Source organism: Momordica charantia, assembly GCF_013281855.1.
Source record: "Momordica charantia cultivar OHB3-1 chromosome 9 unlocalized genomic scaffold, Mcharantia_2.0 BLBB01000009.1, whole genome shotgun sequence".
Classification (NCBI taxonomy): Eukaryota; Viridiplantae; Streptophyta; class Magnoliopsida; order Cucurbitales; family Cucurbitaceae; genus Momordica; species Momordica charantia.
In genome coordinates this window covers 30,445,542-30,460,762 of record NW_028275167.1, presented here as the reverse complement: position 1 = coordinate 30,460,762, position 15,221 = coordinate 30,445,542, and the positions used below count along the sequence as shown (strand labels likewise).

The following is a 15,221-nucleotide window of genomic DNA, read 5'->3' as shown; positions in this document are numbered from 1 at the left end:
GTTTTAACCGTACATGGTTTTAAAAAATTCATTAGTCGAACTAAATGATTTGCTTAAATTATAAATTTGGTTCTAGCTTCTTATAAGTTTTAAATTTTAATAAACTTGTGCTATTAATACCATTACTTTTTATTTGATTAATGAATCAATGATGATTTTGCACATGTGACACATATGTCTAAATAAAGTTAGATAAAATTAATCTAAAATATAAATTCAAGAAAATACTGTCACATAGCTATTTAGTTAGGTCATATAAAATTACATATTCATATTTTAATAAGTTTAAGAAGCATTCTGAAGATACTTAAAGAAAAAAAAAAAAGCATTTTGGATTGTCTTCTAATAAACTTCAAGTTAACCAGAATCTATCAAAGCATATAGCACCAGTGGTCTAGTGGTAGAATAGTACCCTACCACGATACAGACCCGGGTTCGATTCCCGGCTGGTGCATTATATTTTTTTTTACCATGCTCTTGGCGTGTGGGGGCTTCTCTGCGTCCCGCACCGTGGTACCTTATTTAAGGCAACTAAATAGAAACTGGACCCGACAGAAATTCTGACACTCCCTAAAATCGCGGCGTGTTGTCGGGTGCGGGACATTGTTACGGATTTTACCTCAGGTCGGGTCGGCGCTTTAGGTCCTACCCTGTCTGCCGACCTGAGTGCTTTGGAGCCACTTTCTATATTTTGTCCGCGTTTTTATCTAACTCACCTTTTGGATCATGACAGCCAGGATTCGCATCCAACAGGAGCGACCATGGGGCGCTGAAGGGGAAGTGAAGAAAGGGCTGATGGATCAACTGGCGGAAGCGATTGGTGTATTGGAGGAAGCGTTTGGGAAGCTGAGTAAAGGGGAGGCGTTCTTCGGTGGAGACCAAATTGGGTTTCTTGATATTGCTTTTGGGTCGTTCCTGGGGCGGTTGAGAGCGAAGGAAAGCTCCAATGGGGTGAAATTTATCGATGGTGCCAAGATTCCTGGGTTGGTCGGATGGGCTCACAAATTCTCCGCACACGCCGCTGTGAGAGATGTCTTGCCTGACACTGAGAAGTTTTTGGAGTTTGGTAAGGTTATTGAAGCCAAAATGAATGGAGTTTCTCCCTAGAACTTTTATTTAATTTGCTAATAAGCTTTTGGGCCTTGTTGATCTTCTCCCGAAAAAATGATAATAAAATGGCCTTTTGAAGTTGCCTTATCATTTGGTTTCAATCACTCTCAATTTGGCTCTAGTGATTTAGTAAAACTTCACCAGAAAATAAGTGGATTTTCCAACCTAAAAAGGTTGGTAAATTTGAATCAAACCATAATATTAAAGGAACCAAGTTACCTTTATGCCTAAACTAAAAAGATTATCTGCAACATTTAATCTTAACCATTCATTCACTTAATCCAAGTAAGTAATAATAATAGTTAGGTAGGGGAATCATGGAAACTGAAAAAATGGTTGGCAAGGAATTAAATTTTCTTTTGTAGGAACTAGGAAGTCCTTTTTGTTATATAATTCTCAATTAATTCATACTTAAAGAAGTCAACTAAAGAAATCTACCAATTACACCGTTGTTTAGTTGGTGGCGTAGATGTTTAACGATATGGCTTCGAATTATCAGAAAATTGCCTCCATCGCATTCTCCACCTACTCAGCCCAACACAAGTCGCTCTTTCTAGAAAGCAGCTTTTGAAATCTAATGCTTTTTTATGGATATCGAACTCGACAAATCGATAGCGCTTTGTTTTTTTTTTTTGGCAAAGGGATAGCCCTTGTTCTACTCGCAGAGTCCTTTGATATTATAAATATACAGTAATTCGACCGACATGGGGTTGGTTGGTCACAATCGGACTCCAATACAACATCGTATGTTACAATGGAGATCAATTAAACGAGAATCCGTCTCAATCCGGAGTCTTAATCACGATTCTTGCTGAGAAATTCTATTTTTTTGGTTTTATTGCAGGGGAGTTGGGAGTTGGGAGTGGGACTAATCTTCTCTGCCGAGAAAAACTCTGATTCCTGAGAGAGCCATGGGAGATGGAGTCAAATTGGACAAGTGGGGCTATGAAATTAGAACCTCATCTGACGCTTGCATCGCCGCCATCAATGCGTACTATGACCAGGTTCTTCTTCTGCCTCTAATTTCGCCATTGGGTTTCTTTAATTTTCGATAATCTGAAATGAGTTTTGAGGATTTTGTTCTTGCTGTACTGTTATTATTGAGTGAAGGTGCTTAGTTATGGGAGGCGGAGGTCCGTAATTTTGGAGGCGCCGGTCCATGACAAGGACTGTGTACTCGCCAACACTTTGGTTGCTCATTTTCTTTCCTCCTCCGAACCTTCTCGAGTTCTTCATCATCTTCGAGCAGCTGAGGCCCGTCTGGTCAGTTCTTTTTATTATTTTCGGCCAAAACGTTCATCTCATAAGTCATATCTTTGTGGTTATTGGAGATTTTTGTGGACAAATTGCTTGAATTTTTCCACTCTACCTTTCAATTGTTGCTATTTTGAAAAGGACCATGCAACCTCGTACGAGAGAGCCGTTTTTGATGCTATCAGTTGTTTGATTTCCAAGGATAGAGACGATGATGTCGCTGTTGAGCTACACGCTGAGGTACTTGAAAACCGGTTCTTTAAATTTTTTAGGATGCTCTTGAAATCTTGCTCTCATCTCTTTTTCTGTAAAATTCTGCCAAAAACAGTTCATCAAGTCTTCCTCTAATTTGAGCTATCGATTTCCTACATCAAAAAGATCATAGAGAAAATTAAAAGAATGGGATTTGAATTATCATGAAGTCAAAACCGAGGATAATGAATCTTTCTAATTTCATTGAAAATAAATGTGGTTAGATTCCTTATATGCAAAGCCCAAACAGCTTCCCGATTGCATTGACGTTTTTTGAAGAATGACAGTGACTATGTAAATCCTCATCAATTTGATCCCTTGCAAATCCCGTGGTTTTGATGCTTTATCCTTTTCTTTTAATCTTCAACCGTTCAAGGTTTAAATTTTAAATAAGCTTGAAGGTTAAGTGATTTCCAGAAACCGACTGTTAAAAAACTTTTACTCTTATAGTCACTGAAGTTTGGATAATTTGAAGTCACGGTGTGATATACTTGACATGGAACTTCAGTTGCCAACTTCCTGTCATGGGCTATCTTCAGGTAAAGTCTTATATCTTGGTCTTTTTCTATTTGATTTTGCAGCTGCTTAAAAAATTTCCAAAGGATCTGGTGTCTTTGAAAAGGGCTCAAGTGCTGTGCTTTTACATGGGAGATGCCAATCTATCTTTGGCTTTGGTTCAGCAGGTTCCTTTATTACCTAAGAATGTAGTTTTTTCGTTATCAGTATTTAAGTGATGAATGCATGACTTCAAATGTTAAAGTATATCGGTAGCTTACTTCCACATAATCACTGATTGAATACTATGAAGAATGGATAAAATTCTATGTTTTGACAGCTTTCCTCCCTCAGTCCCTCTCTCTATATATTGAGGCTTTAGTTTAACAGGTTTTACCACATAATCAAGAAGAAGATTTCATTTATGGCATGCTTGCTTTTCCTTTGTTGGAGCTTGGCTGCATGGCAGAAGCTGAAAACGCTGCAAGAAGGGGGCTTGATATCAACAAGAAAGAGGGTTGGGCACAGCATGCGGTGAGTGTCATTTGAAACCCACTTAACCTTATGTTGTACTCAGCAATGTATCTTCTTCGTTTTCTTTCAACATGTGTATTGGAAAAAAACATACTTTAGTTTCCTCCCTTTTTATTGCTGCATTGGCAGTCATGTTGATTGTTCATACCAAATCATTTGAAGGAAATGGATTAATAATTGTTCGGTATGGATGTTCTCTAATGGGTTTTGGGAAAGGAATGGATCAGATACATGAAATACTTCAAATTTTCATCAAAATCGAATAATATGAACCTGTGATCATCTATCCAGAACACCTTATAACAAGCTTTCAATTTACATCCTGCCAATTGTTGTAACATTTGGATCTTTGCAGTTGTGCCATGTTCTTCAACATAAGTGTCATTTTAAAGAAGCGGTTGAGTTTATGGAAGCATGCTCGCCTTCATGGAGTGACTGTTCATCATTCATGTATGCACAAATAAACTTTGCCAATTAGAGCTTTTATTCAAATGGATTTGTCTGTTTAATATGTTGTACGTTTGAAAATATCAATTTTCAGGGTGACACATAATTGGTGGCATGTGGCTCTCTGTTACCTGGAAGCCAATTTTCCATTAAATAAAATTCTTGAAATATATGATAAGTATATATGGAAGGAGGTAGAAAAACCTGATGCTATGGGACCAGAGGTACATTTAGTTTTAGTATTACTTTGTGTGTGCTGAGTTGTTTTATAGTTTCAAGTCTTAAATATTGTCGCTTCAGGTATACTTGAATGCCGTTGGTTTGATGTTGCGGTTGTTTGTGCGTGGTGAATTTGATCAGTGTGAGGGTCGTCTGAAGATCTTGGCCAATGTTTTGACTGATAAAGTGAGTCCCCACCACACCCCCAACCCCACCCCCCCCCCCCCCCCCCCCCCCCCCCCCCCCCCAATGTTCTTGAATAACCATGAGCTTGCCATAATTTTCAGGCCAACTGGCATTTAGAGTGGCACTTCGACATATTGACATTATGGGCTTTGGCTAAAACTGGAGAGATTTCTGCAGCAGAAGAGTTACTTGGGAGCTTGGAGTCCCGGTTCATATAATCATCTTCCAGTGCACCCTTATTTATTTACATCTGTGGTTCTTTGCTTACAGTCATCTGTTTCTTTATGTAGATTGTTGAAAATGACGTCAAAGAAACAAGAAAAGATGCAAAGAGGAATGCTGGTTTGTTCCCTTTCTCTCATCTCGTCTACCTTTAAGCTGGTCTATACCAGTTGTGTCCTTTATGCGTTATTTATGATTGTCACATTTTTTGTTTCCTTCCTATGAGTGTAACTTCTTTGGAGGATACCTTCTTCAGTTTTGGTTTCTTGTTGCAAGCACAACTCATTATTTTGAATTTTTAACTATTTTATCCTGGCACAAATCTGTTGCATCGATCCTTTCAGCCACTTTAGAAAACAGAACCTTCAAGATAAGTTTGATTTTCCTTTTCATTTCGGGGCCTTATTTGCATATTCCCAGCTTGCAGAAGCTGTCTACAAGTACGGGAGAGGAGATTACAAACGCGCACTAGACTTACTTGGTCTGGATTTTGATGCAAATGACTATAAGGTATCAGTATCAAGGCTGATTTACATTTCATCTCATCTACATTTCTTGTCAACCTGATGGTGCTCATCAAGATACATCTTCTGGTTATGTTCTAGATGATTGGTGCATCGAATGAACAGGTTGATGTATTTAATGAAGTATGGTACGACATCTTGATGAACACAGTACACGCTTCAAAGGGTATCTTAAGAAAATACCCCTTCTCTTTTTCCTTGCTCAAATAATGATTTTCTTCAAAGCATGACTTTTACAGTTCCATTTTATAGCAATCGAAGTAATCAAGAAGCAACTCGAGACGAGGGAAGGAGTTCCTTTTATGTGGCGCCTTTTGGTAGAATGCTACTCTCTTATTCCACCATTAATGGATCACCACTACAAGTTTCTGGATGAATATGATTCTTGTCTACTTCTGCAGGAGAGAGGGTACAGCAAAACAGGAAGGCCGGAGGAAGCTGCCATTGCCGGAGGCAAAGCCGGAAGCCTGGAGAAGGCATATTTCAAGTAGATGCCTTGAAGTTGCAGGTCTTCATGATCTTCTGCCAGAGTTGTTCTGTGTTTCCGTTTTGGACAAAAAATTTAAACCCACGTAGATTACGAAGATTACTGCCTGTGTAATCTTTTAGTTAACAACTGCTGCCATGTAAATTATGACAAAGAGGGGATTCAGATATTTAGTTTGTTTCTCGAAAAGTAGAGAATATGAAATTAGCGGTTTTGTTATTTCTTCACAACTCCTTGAGCAAAGTGGTAACAGAGCAAATAAAGGTGTAAAATTGGGAAAATAAGAAACAGCAAAAGGATTTTACATTTTACAGACTTCTTTCTACTCTCAGCATCGGGCATCAGCTGGGTCGCTAAAGCCACGTGGATCTTTGACAATTTACAGGCAAGCATCCAAAAATTGTTGTGACCTGTCGATGTAGGTACTGTGGACTAGTCAAACCTCCCACATGCGCAAGTGGCCCCACGAAAATACCACGTCAACCAATCAACTTCTAGCCACGTCAGCACCCACGTTCGAAATCGACGACCGAACCACTCCACCACGTGTGCGGTTCCGAATCCGCCGAAGCTCCTCCACGATCTCCTTGGCGTCGGGGCGGTCGTCCTTGTCCGCCGCCACGCACCGGAACGCCAGCTCCGCCACCGCTTCGACGCCGTCGATAACCTCTCCGTCGATACCCAAAACGGAATCCACCACTTGATGAAGCTGACCCATTTGGATCTTCGACACTACCAGATCCGCCAGAGCCATTTCTCTCCTGTCCCGGCTCTGATCCACCGCTTTCAGACCAGAAATCAGCTCCAGTAGCACTACTCCGAAGCTGTACACGTCACTTTTCTCCGTCAACCGGAAGGACCGGTGGTAGTCCGGATCCAAGTAACCGGGCGTCCCCTGAGGTCCGGTGCAGACATACCCAGACGAAGACGACGTCGTATCGGAGAAAACCAGCAGCCTCGAAAGCCCAAAATCTCCAACTTTGATTCTCATATCTTTCTCCACAAAAATATTCGAGGAGGTGATGTCTCTGTGAACAATCGGCGGCACCACCGAGAAATGCAGATACTCCATGGCCATGGCGATTTGCAGAGCAATTTCAATCCTCACTTGCCACGTCAGAGATCCCTTCCGGTACAAGCTCTTCGGGCCATGGAGATGGTCGGCGAGCGTGCCATTGGGGACATAATCGTAAACTAGGATAAGCCCTCTTGGGTCGCTGCAATACCCATGAAGCCTAACGAGATTCGGGTGATTAATCGAGGAAAGAATCAAGATTTCGTTACAGAACGACTTGGTGAAGAAAGCCCTACCGGAGGAGGCGGCGGCGGTGGCGTGGTGCTTGTGAAGATACTTCACGGCCACTAATCGGCCGTCGTTGAGCTGACCCAAATAAACAGACCCAAATCCACCGTCGCCCAATTTCCTTTTGGGGTCGAATCTGTTGGTTGAGGATTCGAGTTCTTCGTAGGGGAAAACTGGTGGGAGAAGATTGGGCGAGCGATGACGACTGAGGAACTGGGTCGTGGGGTCTACTTCAATGGCGAGGGATCTCAACCATCTGGACCTGAAAAATGCCATCGTCACCGCGATGATCAGTAACAAACACATCAACGCGAAAACAGAGGACAGAATAGCGATTCGATTAGGGTAGCCATGATGAGTCCATGGCGATGCGTATCGAGTCTTATGATAACATTTAAATTCCCTATCTGGGTCTGAGGAATCGAAGCCACACACACCATTTATAGCTTCACAATCATTACACTTCACAAAGTAAGGGTCCTGATCTGCGTCCCACTCAACTTCAAGCCCGAATCTGAGGAATTTGTCCAGAAACTCCAAAACCTCACCCTGACAGCCCTGCTCCGTCACGGGCTGGCGCTCGACGCCGCACCCATGGAGCAAATTAACTGGTTTCTTGATGAGATTGCACTCCCATGGACAATGGCTGCAGTTGGGAAGATGCGGAGGCGAACAGGGGCGAAGAAGAGACAGTCGAGAACAAGACCCGTCAGAGATTCTGAATGGCGAGCCCGAGAGATTAATCGAGCGGCTGGGAATGGAGGGGAAAAGATCAGAAAAGCAGCTCCGGTTCGATTCTTTGACTGTGGCAGTGACATTGAGTGGAAGAGGGGAAAGGAGGAGAGTGGTGGAGCTCGTATTGAAACTCAAGAGAGAAAAAGAAACGCCATTGATGGAGATGATAGAGTGGGGAGAAGAGCAACGCACCTGGAAAGAAGGGTGCCCATAGCCAAGAACAGAAGAAAACGGGAAAACGAGTTTGGAAGAGAAAGGAGGACAGGGAAACTTCAAAGACTCTGCCGCCGCCGCCGCCGCCCCATCTGCTGAAAACAGAGGACAGAGCTCGAGGAAGAAGACAACAATGGCGAAAACGGAAATAGAGCAAGACGGCGAAGGCATGGAAAGACGAAATATGCAGAGAAAGGAAGAGGGCAAGAAGAGAAGTGAGATCTAAATCTGAAATCTAAGGAAAGGAAAGGAAAAGAGATTCCTTTAGCAATGTTGTTGGAATTTGGAAGGAGGGAAAAGAGGAGTGGGAGGAGGAGAAAGAAGGGAGGTCACGTGAAGGCAAGGGCGAGTTTTTGGCTTTGGGAGTGTGAAGAAACAAAAACTTTAAAAGCAGCACTGCGCCTCAGGCTCATCCAAAGTCCAAAGTTTCTTCCTTGTTTTTTTTTTTAATTTTGAAATCTGCTTTTGCTTTTGCTTTTTGTTGTGTCAATTTTCTCAAACCTTTGCTCACTAAACTGTTGACCCAAGTCGGTTTTTGGGTACATGTGAGAGAGCGTTTTTTCTTTTAATTGTTAGACATTTGTGGAAAACTTTTTTGACTTTTCTATGTAACATTGAAATGAAAGTTGAACTTCTCCCACTGCCCTCTTTGTTTTTCAACTCCCTCGTAAATCAATTCCAACATAATCTCCAATGCTACATTATTGATTTGATTCCCAGTTTTCCTTCTTATTATTATTATTTTTTCACTGCTGATATTTTCCTTTTAAACGGTTAACTTAGCTATTTGGATCGTCAAAGCAAATATAGTTTAATGGTAATTGACATATAACCATGTCGACTTACTACCCATTTTTTTCTTGATATTTTAAGGCCTTTTGTTCGACCTTCACTGTTTTAGTTACACCATAAAAGTATTTGTAATCACTTAATTCATTGTATTATATTTATAAATTAATAATAAATAAGTTTGAAGAATAATTTAAGATTAATTTCAAAGTTCTATTCAACGGTCCTTTTTTTAAACTAATAAAAAGGTATTACTTACGTATTTTAAATTATAGACACTTTAAAGCTATATAATAATTCTATTAAAATACAATACCAATATGTTATAGTATATCTATATGTAAAAATATATAACTTGAAAATTAAGGTATTAATTTCCTATTTATGTGGATATGATAAAATATCAATTGATATCCACACATACCTTCAAACAATATTGACTAATATATCGGTGGATGTACTAAGAATTAAAAACGTAGTAACCAACTTTAATTGGTATAGATTATTTTTTTCCTAGAACATTAACATATGGGAGTGTAGATTCGAACTCACAATATTTTAGTCGGAGATATATATCTTAATCAGTTAAATTATGTTTAGGTTGATAAAATATTGTAGATTATTTTTAGAGTAAACAGTTCATCGTCGAATATATACAGACGTCCCAAAAAAAAATATATTACTATTACTATATAGTGTTAAAATTAAGAAGTTAAATGTCCTCATTCACATAGATGGCAAATTTACTAATATTTTGAAAAAAGATAATTAGTGCTTTATTAACTAAGATGGGAATAACTTTTATAACCCTTTATCTTAATAAGCAAACCTACATTAATTTGGACATGTACATTTGAAGGCTCTATTTAATATGCAAGCCTCATTAATTCCTACGACTAAATAGTTAGAGGAGTTATTTAATGGGGTTGTTGTAATATAATTTTTGTAACTGTTTGAATATATGAAAAAAATACTTTTTTTTTTTTTTTTTTATAAATCATACAGCTAATAATGATAAGAGTAATGAGATATATATTTGCAATCTTGTTTTAATGACTAAAAGTTATTGTTGTTTGCATATTCTTTTAAAAATAGAAAGAACTTGAATAGTAGTTGTGTGGAGAAAGAATAAAAATAAATGCAAATGATGATGGAAAATATTAATTTGCCATAACATAGGAATCACTTTTGGCACCATCTTTAATTGTAGATTTAGGCATAAAGCACTATTCCCAAGCACGCCGCACACACTGCCAAATGTGCAATAACAAATGGCTACATATATATATATATATATATATATATATATATATAGTTTTTTTTAGTTGATCAAAGTTGACTAATATTAGTTTTTTACCATTATAATTTCTCCAAAGTGTCCACTATTTTCTTTTATACAAATCTTATTTCAATATTCTGCGTGTCTAATTTGAACACATCTCAAAAAGGACAAGTTTTTTAACTTTCTTGATTTTATTACTTGACTTTAATTTTTAAAAATAATTTACAAAAGGAACATCTAATACTAACCAACTCCTTTCATAAATAAATAATACAATCACACCCCTAATAAAAATATAATTACCAACAACCTATCTAAACATATTCCAAGTTCTCAAATATTAATTTCCTCTGGATCAACGATTTGAATTTCACTTGCCTAATTCTTAGTAGTTAACCTGAGTTTTGGGTGGCCTATATTTAATAAAATTGAATTACAAGTTTGATTCTAAAAGTTTAAAGGGTATTATTTAGTTTATGTATTTTAATTTTCTTTTTAACAAGTCTCGAAGCTTTTCAAGCTGTGTTATTACGCTTATGGTACCTTAAAATATGACTTTTAATTTCTTTATTTATTAGGTCCTTACCATTAACTCCATTGCGGATTGCGGCTGACGTCCATTGTGCATCAAGAATGTCCTCCCTGACCGTCTACGTCTTGTACCACGAGCAACACTGTTGTACCATGTACATTGCGGCTGATGTCCATTGTGCATCAAGAATGTCCTCCCTGACCGTCTACGTCTTGTACCACAAGCAACACTGTTGTACCATGTACGAAGCATCTTCCCTGATCGACTAGGAACACTTATGAAATGGAAAAATTACCACCACTATCGAGTAAGTGAAAAATTTGTCACTCGTCCCTTAACGTGCTTTCTATTGATTATTAACTTGAGTGTCGGAGCCTTTTAGACGAGTGACTACATCGGTCTCGAGATCGCTGTTGCAAGCTCATTTATCCGATAACACTACATTTCGAATGACTCGCCATGAACATAATTATAAATTTATTAAAATACAAATTCAAAGACATTAGTTAGTTTTTGAAAGAAACAAAATTCTGAAAACTCAGATTTCCCTTGAAGAAAAGTGCACCTCATTGGAGAGAATTGGTCCAAGTGATATCCATGGCGGAGTATAGTGGAGTCTACCCCTTTCCATTCCGCACACTATCACTGTGCCCCTCACTACTCACTACCCAATCAAATTCATCCTCCTCCATAAACGCAACGCTTTTTGGTCTTTTGATTAAGTCCACTGCACTGAATACTGATAATGGATCCTCAAATCTTCCACCCAAACCTCCATTTCTCCTATTTAGGTATTAATTTCCCCCCAATTTCATCCAATTTCTGATTCATGGAGTTTTTCGCCTCCGTCAAGACCGTAAAGCTCCGGAGCCACCTCCGTAAGTACTTAATCGCCGACGACGACCAGGAAACCGTTCGGCAGACCAGAAACAGCACCTCCGACGGAGCAATTTGGGCCGTGGAATTGGTGGAGAGCAAAACCGATGCGATCCGCCTCAGGAGCTGCCACGGCCGCTACCTCTCCGCCACGGACCTCAATTTTCTACTCGGCGCCACAGGGAAGAAGGTGCTTCAGAGTGAGACTAACCACCAGAAACTCGCCGCCCAGGCCCAGTGGGAGCCCGTACGCGACGGCGATCGCGTGAAATTGATGACTTGGAGCGGTACCTATTTGAGGGCTAACGGCGTTACTCCGCCGTGGAGAAACTCCGTCACCCATGACGAGCCGCGCTTCTCGTCGACCAAGAGTTGGATTCTGTGGGACGTGGAAGCGGAAGCGGAAGCGACGGTTGAAGTTCCGATTCCGAAATACTGTTTGTTGATGGGTCGGAGAACACGGTCCATGTCCAACTCCGCGGATTCCGATGAGTTTTCCGCCTCGGGAATGACCTCGCCGGCGACACCAAAATCTGTGCGCCGATCATCCACGTTCCAGGTTCGTACGATTCTACAACTCCAATTTTGTTTTCGTCTTTTTGAAGATATTGATTTGCTTTGGTATTACCAATCTGAGCACATGACCAATTTCTTCTCCTCCTTTTTTTTTTTGGGGGGGGGGGGGGGGGGTTAATTCAATGAACCGGAAGGCTGCCTATTACAGCCACAGGAGTAAATGTTAGAGAAAGAAGTATGGGATAACCCGATTATCAATTTACTGAAACTTTTTTTTAATCAAATTACCTTTGTAGGGTAAATTTAGACTTAAAAATGTAACTGATATGATTATTGAACAATGATAGAGTAGTGCGTAGCAACTTGATTAGAGATAGTTATTTTAAGTGATTGATCGACAAAAAAGGTCAATAAGGTCGAGTAAATATGAGAAAAAATAATTTGGAGGAGATGAATGATATAGAACAAAGGATTTGTTTATTTTTATTTTTTTATTTTGCAAAGGAACAAATGATTTATTATCCTAGCTCATGCTCACAATATTCAAAAGCATAAACTTCAGCCTGACTATTAAGACTATAGACTTATGTGGCCAAAAAGCAGACCTTGGATGTTAATTACATTTTCAAAAATACTTTTACTTTAAAGGAAAATTTTCAAAATCAGTTTTGAAATATAAAACTTAATTAATTAGAATATTCTATTCTAATTAGTTACGACTTGTCAAAATGAATATTTCACGTTTATTCTTTTTCTTGAGGGTGGAGGTTGGACTAATTATAATATTATTCATATCAACAATAAAAGCTAATATTTTGGGGGAAAAAACGGAAAGCTAGATATTGTTATAAAATGAATACATATGGTTTCAATTATTTTCCCAAACATAAAAATATGACAAACTTAATTAATTATTGCCACACACTATACTTTATAAAAAACATACATTAAGTCAACTTTATGTTACAAGTTCTGTCAAAATATATTCTTTGAGATTCAAAGGATGCCAAGAAATTTACTTTTAATGTACTAAAAAAAAAAAGAAGAAATTTACTTTTAAAATCTCAATAATACGATTTGTGGATAAAATATTTTTGGGAAAAGAAATACTTAATGAACGTTAACAATGGCCAAAATCGAAATACAAAGGAAATAAAGTGAATAACGAGGAAGATGGCACTGACTTGAAGATATAAAATAATATAATAATAAAATTTCCGCTATCCTAACTCACAACCTCAAGCAACATCCTAAATTTTATTGTAAAGATTCCACACACCGATCCACTATTCTTAAATATTAAAATACAATATATTATCAATTTTATTTATTGGAAATCCCTGTTTCACTCTTTTTAATGAAGATGGAAAATAAAATATATAAGCGCAATAAAAGATGAAATTTTTTACTGTGTATGTTTGTAACGCCTCCGTGACCCACGCCGGTCCGACTCGGACAGACTCACCAAATATCCAACTTCGAAACCGCGTCGTTTTAACTGCTGACTTTCTTTTACCACTTTTGGTTTGGAGTTGAAACGAACACACACGAGAAATTTCGTGGTTGAATTGAAATAGGACCCCAACCCCAACATATTTGTTTATTTATTTATAAATTTATTCTACTCTAAATAAATCCCCATTGCCCTCTTTCTTCGGACGCAAATCCTCTGCAGCTCAAAGTCAAACCTTCCTCCGCCCACCTCCGATCACCCATGGATTTCTTCCGCCACGCCAAGACCGTCCGCCTTCGCAGCCACCACGACAAGTACCTCGTCGCCGACGACGACGAGGAGTCCGTCGCCCAAGACCGTAACGGATCCTCCAAAAATGCTCGCTGGTCCGTCGAGTTTGCATCCGCCGCCGCCTCCGACTCAATCATCCGTCTCAAGAGCTGCTACGGCAAGTACCTCACGGCCAGCAATCAGCCCTTTTTGCTCGGAATGACCGGCCGGAAAGTCCTCCAGACCCTTCTCCGGCGGCTCGATTCCTCCGTCGAGTGGGAACCCATCAGAGAAGGGACCCAGGTCAAGTTCAAGACCCGATATGGCAACTTCTTGAGAGCCAACGGGGGTCTGCCACCGTGGCGAAATTCGGTCACCCACGACATTCCCAGTAGAACCGCCACGCAGGATTGGATCCTCTGGGATATCGACGTTATTGAGATTCAAGTCCAATCTTCAACTCATAAAATTCCCACGATTGAGCACATGGATTCTCTGGATTTTAATCCCAGCTCACCTCCTTCGGCGTCTGCCAAATCGGCAAATTACTCTAGACTAGAGGTTCCAGATCTCTATAAAACTTCTTTCAAGGCTAATTTGCTTCAGTTTTACTTCAAATTCTGATCACCATTTTCTGTGGGTTTGCTATGCTTGCAGTCCACTGATTCAACGGTCAGATCACCTCCCAAATCTGAAGGAAGGACCATATACTACCATGTGGCGGATGAAAGTGGAGACGTATATGAAGAGACGGTGGAGGGTTCTTGCTTTACATTCAAAGGAAATGGGGTGGAGGAACTGACTCATAAATTGGAGGAAGAAACAGGGATTGAAGGCATCATCGTGTGTACTCGCAGTCCATTGAATGGAAATCTTTATCCCCTTCGCCTGCAACTTCCTCCCAATAATGCAACCATGCATGTGGTTGCAGTTCCCGAGTCATCTAAAGGTGAGATCTTCAAACCCTTTTGCTGCTGCTTTTGAATTGGCATTGCTTGTTTTCACCTTTTTCAGTAACATCTTGGCATCTCTTTATTGTTCAGCCGGAAAGGAATTTTCAAAGCAACGTTTGTTATGACATCTATGGGGCTGACTGCTATTTACTGATATGCATTGGGAACAAGAGATTGTGGCTGTTACACGCACCAGACAAGTCTCACATTGGTTCAGACACTCAGATTCTGATTCTTATTTGGCATTACAACACAGGAAGGTTCAAGCCATCCATAGAAGATTATATAAGTCGATTTTGCTTCTGTAGTGTTCAAATTTTTTTTTTTGTTTCTTTTTTGCATCTTCTAACTACTTGTTAATTAGGGGTTCCCAGAAGATGTGAATATTTCCCCCTTTCTTAAAGTTTCCTTGTGATAGATGTAGTTTTCCATACCAGTCATTGCAGCCGAATTTAGGAAGCCTTTTGTATTATTTAAATGAAAAAACTTAAGTTCTATGCAGCCTCGCCTTTGTGATATACTGACAAGGCCCATACACCTTCAGGGGGCTGTGTGATTATGAATTTTGG

General features: G+C 39.5%; 4 protein-coding genes and 1 non-coding gene across 5 annotated transcripts; 4 read left to right on the top strand and 1 right to left on the bottom strand.

Moving 5' to 3' along the window:
- Positions 1 to 383: 383 nt before the first annotated feature.
- On the top strand, positions 384 to 454 carry TRNAG-ACC (transfer RNA glycine (anticodon ACC)). The gene has a single exon. It is a non-coding gene; the product is annotated as a tRNA-Gly (tRNA).
- A 272-nt stretch (positions 455 to 726) lies between these two features.
- Positions 727 to 1,107, top strand: LOC111019091 (glutathione S-transferase U11-like). Its single transcript, XM_022295377.2, has one exon. The coding sequence runs from the start codon at positions 727 to 729 to the stop codon at positions 1,105 to 1,107; it is 381 nt and encodes a 126-aa protein (XP_022151069.2).
- A 579-nt stretch (positions 1,108 to 1,686) lies between these two features.
- On the top strand, positions 1,687 to 5,960 carry LOC148209322 (uncharacterized). Its single transcript, XM_088117005.1, has 15 exons — positions 1,687 to 1,854; positions 1,955 to 2,114; positions 2,221 to 2,373; positions 2,506 to 2,604; positions 3,198 to 3,299; positions 3,502 to 3,645; positions 4,001 to 4,095; positions 4,187 to 4,316; positions 4,393 to 4,497; positions 4,599 to 4,705; positions 4,788 to 4,839; positions 5,140 to 5,229; positions 5,325 to 5,409; positions 5,496 to 5,560; positions 5,645 to 5,960. Exons 2-15 carry the CDS (start codon positions 2,022 to 2,024, stop codon positions 5,732 to 5,734), a joined length of 1,410 nt encoding a protein of 469 aa, XP_087973131.1. The 5' UTR covers positions 1,687 to 1,854; positions 1,955 to 2,021; the 3' UTR covers positions 5,735 to 5,960.
- LOC148209321 (Protein kinase superfamily protein) lies at positions 5,921 to 8,618 on the bottom strand. Its single transcript, XM_088117002.1, has one exon. It carries the CDS (start codon positions 8,150 to 8,152, stop codon positions 6,218 to 6,220), a length of 1,935 nt encoding a protein of 644 aa, XP_087973128.1. The 5' UTR covers positions 8,153 to 8,618; the 3' UTR covers positions 5,921 to 6,217.
- A 2,579-nt stretch (positions 8,619 to 11,197) lies between these two features.
- LOC111019180 (uncharacterized) lies at positions 11,198 to 15,153 on the top strand. The gene is made up of 4 exons (XM_088117004.1): positions 11,198 to 12,019; positions 13,652 to 14,260; positions 14,357 to 14,648; positions 14,743 to 15,153. The coding sequence occupies exons 1-4, from the start codon at positions 11,414 to 11,416 to the stop codon at positions 14,775 to 14,777; spliced, it is 1,542 nt and encodes a 513-aa protein (XP_087973130.1). The 5' UTR covers positions 11,198 to 11,413; the 3' UTR covers positions 14,778 to 15,153.
- Positions 15,154 to 15,221: the final 68 nt, after the last annotated feature.